The sequence below is a fragment of the Penaeus chinensis genome, chromosome 23 (assembly GCF_019202785.1).
Source record: "Penaeus chinensis breed Huanghai No. 1 chromosome 23, ASM1920278v2, whole genome shotgun sequence".
NCBI lineage: Eukaryota > Metazoa > Arthropoda > Malacostraca > Decapoda > Penaeidae > Penaeus > Penaeus chinensis.
In genome coordinates this window covers 5,251,052-5,256,051 of record NC_061841.1, presented here as the reverse complement: position 1 = coordinate 5,256,051, position 5,000 = coordinate 5,251,052, and the positions used below count along the sequence as shown (strand labels likewise).

Genomic DNA, 5,000 nt, shown 5'->3' with positions numbered 1-5,000 from the left:
AAAAAGGCATCTTATCAAACTTTTTAATTAAAAATTTTACCATTTAGTTACAGCAGATAATATGTGTAATACCCAAGGAATAATAATAATAATAATAATAATAATAATAATAATAATAATATGTAGGCTGTACAATTCTGTGGCCTGTCCATTTACTGCTCTGTTTTAAAAGTACAACTTTCACTTGACACACAACAAGCTGTATCAACGCTTTACAGACCAACTCAATAAATACATAATACATTATTTTCCTAAGGAATTTCATTTATGCAGTTCCCTGTACGACTGTGGCAAGTGCATAGAGAAATGAAGAATGAATGGAATACATGAGCTGAATTTGGCCTATAACATAAATAAAAAAATGTAAATGAGGACAGATAAAAAATCAATAAAAAATAAATAAAAAGAAAGAAAGAAAAATATACAAGAGCTGAATAAATACGAATACTGGCCAGATCTCCATCATGGAAACTAGCGGCAGATTCATAACTCAAAAAGAAAGTGCTGGGAATGTTGTATGTTGCATGAATCTGAAATGGATCTATCCTAATGGCATCTGTACTTTGTAGACACATGCGCATGCTAGTTGCGCACCTAAAGAAGGGATTCCATAAAGAACAAAATGAATGATAATAATAATAATAATAATAATAATAATAATAATAATAATAATATTAATAATAATAATAATAATGATGAAAAAAGAAAAAAAAGGGGGAAAATATCAGCCATGCAGAGTAGTGTCATGGACATATGGAAGGCTGGGTAAACAAGGAGAATGACAATAGCAGTGTGAAATATAACCGTCTGCATTTGCAGAAAGCACAGAAAAGAGAACTAATTCTTATTACTTCATTGTAACAATAAATCAATGTCTATCCTTTATTACATAATAAATAATTCACAAAAAAAATCTATACTGCAGATATCCTTAAAAATCATTATCCTCCCTCCCCATTCTTCACTCTTTCCAAATCATAAACACATAGATATATACCCTATTACTGTCTCAATATCAATGAGCAGTAGTGTTCCATCTATGTGTACACTACATAAAAAAAAAAAAAAAAAAAAAAAAAAAAAAAAGAAAAAAAAAAAAAAAAAAAATATACACATTCACTACATGGTCAGGCTGATACGCTTAGACAAATATATCATACAATGAAACACATGGAAGCTGCAGCATAACTTTTTTTTTAACAAATACTTCAGATTCATAGTTGATACACAATATATATACATTTCTTCAAATTGCTTTGGTTAACATCTGTACAGCTTAGAGGCAAGAACAGAACAGATTGATGCACTTGATATTTCAAGTTTAAGACAAAATGTTTATCTTGCTGGCAGTAAATGCATTACAGAAAAACTAAAATTTACCTAATTGTGTCATGTTAAAAAAAATGAAAAGAAAATTAACAAGAATGAAAGAAAGAATAAAGAATGATTAAAAAAAAATGCTGATGAGGCATCAACATTATCAAAAGTAAAGAAAAATCACAGCTCCTCAAAATGTGATCACTCGGCAGCGGTATTTGAGGACCTTTTCCTGAGATTGTACGTTTTACGGTAGCATGTGTTTGTGGCGAGAATTCTGCTGGAGTCATTTCCCTCTTGGGGTAGGGGACTCTCACTCCTGGTGGACACGACTAAGTTTTGAGATGGGCTCCAGGAGTTACTGCTACTGGAGAGGACGTTAGTGGTTGCCACATACTTGAGGGGACCAATGGATGCGTTGTTGTTTACCTCGGAATCCGACCATCTTACCACACACACCCTGTTGGGTCCAAAGGTGGGGCAACCTTTGACTAAATGAGGCCACTTTAATGCCACATACAAGTAGTGTAAATAACTTTCAGTAAGATAAAAATAACTCAAAGGCCGTGAGTCAGTAGAAATGGATTTTGTTATGTGACTCCACAATAAGCCAGTCAAACTTCTGCCTCTGTGATAAACACTAGAAAGAAATGGTATAGGTAAAGATAACCATCTCTTACATAAAACTATGGCAAACTTGAGGTAAAAAATGAAGTGGACACAAAGAAGAACAGAAGTTACAAAAGATGATGTGAAATACCAATGAATCTAAATGTTCATGTTAGTCCAATTCTCCTCACTGTACAGCTGTTAACCAGACCCCTCAAGGAACAAACTCTCACAGGATACATTTGTACTTGTAACATTTCCTCTATTTCCAATATTATTACTTACAACTACTATTAAGTCTTTTGCAAGAACCAAAAGACTATGAGAAGAATAACCTCTACACTCAACTAAGAATACATTGTAACACTTTGGTGAAGGAAAGTTTTGCAAAAGGTATTTTGCAAATAAAGAAGAGTATGTATTATTTTCCAAAGACAAGAAATAGTTTGTCTAAGAAACTTTGCTCCTGCTATTCTCAAACTGCTGAGGTGCCTTAACCCTGTTGGTGGTGGTAGTAGTGGTAGTGGTGATGCGCAAATGCCGCAACCATCCTTACATCCCCTCAAAGGTCCAGCCCAATTCTCTACAAATATATTTGGCTAGGATTCTACAGGAATCTGTCTTGTGGTCTGAAGGGTAAATTGCCAGAGGGTGTAGTGGGAGGCATCATCCCTAAGGGGTTGAACAGGTTCTGTAATGCGGGAGGAAGGGAGTAGGGACTCTGTGTAAGGCCAGCTGCTGCTACTGCTGCTGCAGCTGCTGCAGCAGCAGCTGAGGAAGTTTGCTGAAGGTTAAAAGAAGATGAGGTAGCCAAGGGGTCTTGTGGGCTGGGAGTCAGGAAACTAGAGGCATTGGGACTGGGTGTGGATATGGTTGCAGATGAACTGGTGGTGGAAGGGACTGGGGTGATGGTGGCATGTGGCACAGGACTACTACTGCTACTGCTGTTACTGCTGGCTGTGACAGGTGGGGTGCTTCTGGAGGTCACATTGATCACCTGCCGCACATCACTGTGCCCTGAAGCAAAGGAGGTGCTGGAAGATGTAACAGCGGGGGTGGAAACTACAGGGGTTACAGAGATGCCCGCAGGGAGGGGGGAAGGTCCCTGGTTGGGTCTGCGGAGAGGGGGGGAGGGGGATGATGCGGGGCTGTCTAAGCAGATCACTTGGGGACTCACTGACCCAGAGGAAGGAGGAGAGAATGTTGTGCCGCTGCTGCCACCTCCTGCTGGCGTCAGCAATCCTCCGGTGCCATTCAAAGAGCCTGTTTGTGTGGAAGAGATGAAAGGATATTAGGAGGGTGTCCTTTGTTATTCTTTAATTATTCAATGGTCATAAGTATTTATATATGGTCTACAATTAATTCACAAATGATAGAAAAAAGAAAAAAAAATACATAAAAAATGAATCATGCATTCTATCATAATTAGTAAAAACTACATTGTTTACTGTACATATTCTGTTTGTGGCAATTGTTAGTGGTTTTAGATTTAAATAAATAAACAAATAGCAGCAAGAAATTGGCACTAAGTCTATAAAAGGCATTTACCATCCAAACAGCAAATTCAAGTCATGCAGGAGGTTGTTAGTAGTCATGCTTAACCTAAAACAAAATCAACCTAACACGCTGTTTAAGAAATTCAAAAACTGAGGGCTTATATAACCGCAACAACAAAAACAAAAACAAAAGCCATAGCATGCTGCTTTGCTGGGTAACAGCTGCCAGATCCACCATCAACTGAGTCAAAGTCATTATGGACTTCTTAAGAGTGAACAGAGAATATATATATATATTCTGTTTTTATCTTTCAATCTTTCTAATTAATTAAAGTGAAAAAGGCAAAGGAAATTCTCAGAATCTCTAGAATGATCAGAGAATTCTAAAAAGAGAGTTCAAGTGATTACGATAAAAAATGAGAAACATAAAATACTAATAAATTTATTTTAAGTGTGAAAATTCCCTCTTTAGAGACATATGACAAAGGATGAGGTGCCTTGATGAGATTCGAATCCCCCTATTCCCTCTGTGGTGAATGACATTCCTGCAGCTGACACCTAACCAACAGATGCAAAGAAACGTCCTGTGTGTGCAGCTGCCCTACGTTCCCTCTCTCTCTCTCTCTCTCTCTCTCTCTCTCTCTCTCTCTCTCTCTCTCTCTCTCTCTCTCTCTACCATTCTTATCCTCTGTCATGGATACTTGGTACTTCAGAACAGACCTATCCTGCCCTAATAATCACTGCTTTAACATCTTGTATGATCTACCCTAACTTGGTGTGGCATCTCTTTGTACATGGTTTTACACTAATAATTCGCTCAAAATAAAGATGACAGGTGATGTACCTGAAATGTTCATCAATCAATCATATATCTGAAGAAAGGGAACAGAACAGCTTCTACAGAAAGACTCAACTTCAATCCCAAGAAACTACTGAAGACACACAAGCAATGAGCAATAAAAAGATATCAACTTTCTATTCATGTGATCTTTCTTTTCCATTTTTTTATATTTCCAATCTATCAAATTCTGAAGTGTTCAACTTGAAGAGAGCCACCAGGACACTGAAGAGGAAATCTACTTTGTTTCCTAATCCCAAAGGACAAGATGAGCCACTGACTATACCCAGAGCATGGCAAATACCACTAAGCCCTAATCTTGATCCTAATCTCTTTCACCTACTCCCTCCTAAAGCCCATGACAAGACCGCCTCCTCCACCACTGCTGCTGCCACAGCTGCTGCAGCCTGCTACACACACAGCCCAGATGAACCGAGGGGGATTCCTGCACCTTCTCAGAAGGCATATATATATTGTATGTACATCACCACACTCTCTCCACACCAAGGCACGAGATGAGTACTTACAGGAGAGGGACTTCCTAAAGACGAGGCGCTTCCCAGGGTCAACTTCCCCTACGCACCAAGAATCGTTTGACTTAGTGCCCTCTGTAAGCGCAAAAGTGGTTTGGGTAATTTTACGAACTCCTCGGAGAGCCCAGTCTACTGTTTTTTTGTTTGTTTGTTTTTTCTACAGCACGTACAAGATATATGACCAGACCAGCGACTTCATCTTTTGCA

At 38.3% G+C, this 5,000-nt stretch overlaps 1 protein-coding gene across 4 annotated transcripts in view; it reads right to left on the bottom strand.

Annotated features, from left to right (window-relative positions):
• Window positions 1–11: 11 nt before the first annotated feature.
• LOC125037289 (E3 SUMO-protein ligase PIAS2-like) overlaps window positions 12–5,000 on the bottom strand; it is a 43,172-nt gene continuing 38,183 nt past the window's right edge. For 3 of the 4 annotated variants that reach the window (XM_047630349.1, XM_047630350.1, XM_047630351.1), the window contains exons 11-12: window positions 4,788–4,868; window positions 12–3,189 (exon numbers count right to left, since the gene is read on the bottom strand). In XM_047630349.1, coding sequence (XP_047486305.1) covers window positions 2,534–3,189; window positions 4,788–4,868 — 737 coding nt within the window. In that variant the 3' untranslated portion in view covers window positions 12–2,533. The remainder of the gene's footprint in view (window positions 3,190–4,787; window positions 4,869–5,000) is intronic. The other variant, XM_047630352.1, reaches the window with a different exon arrangement.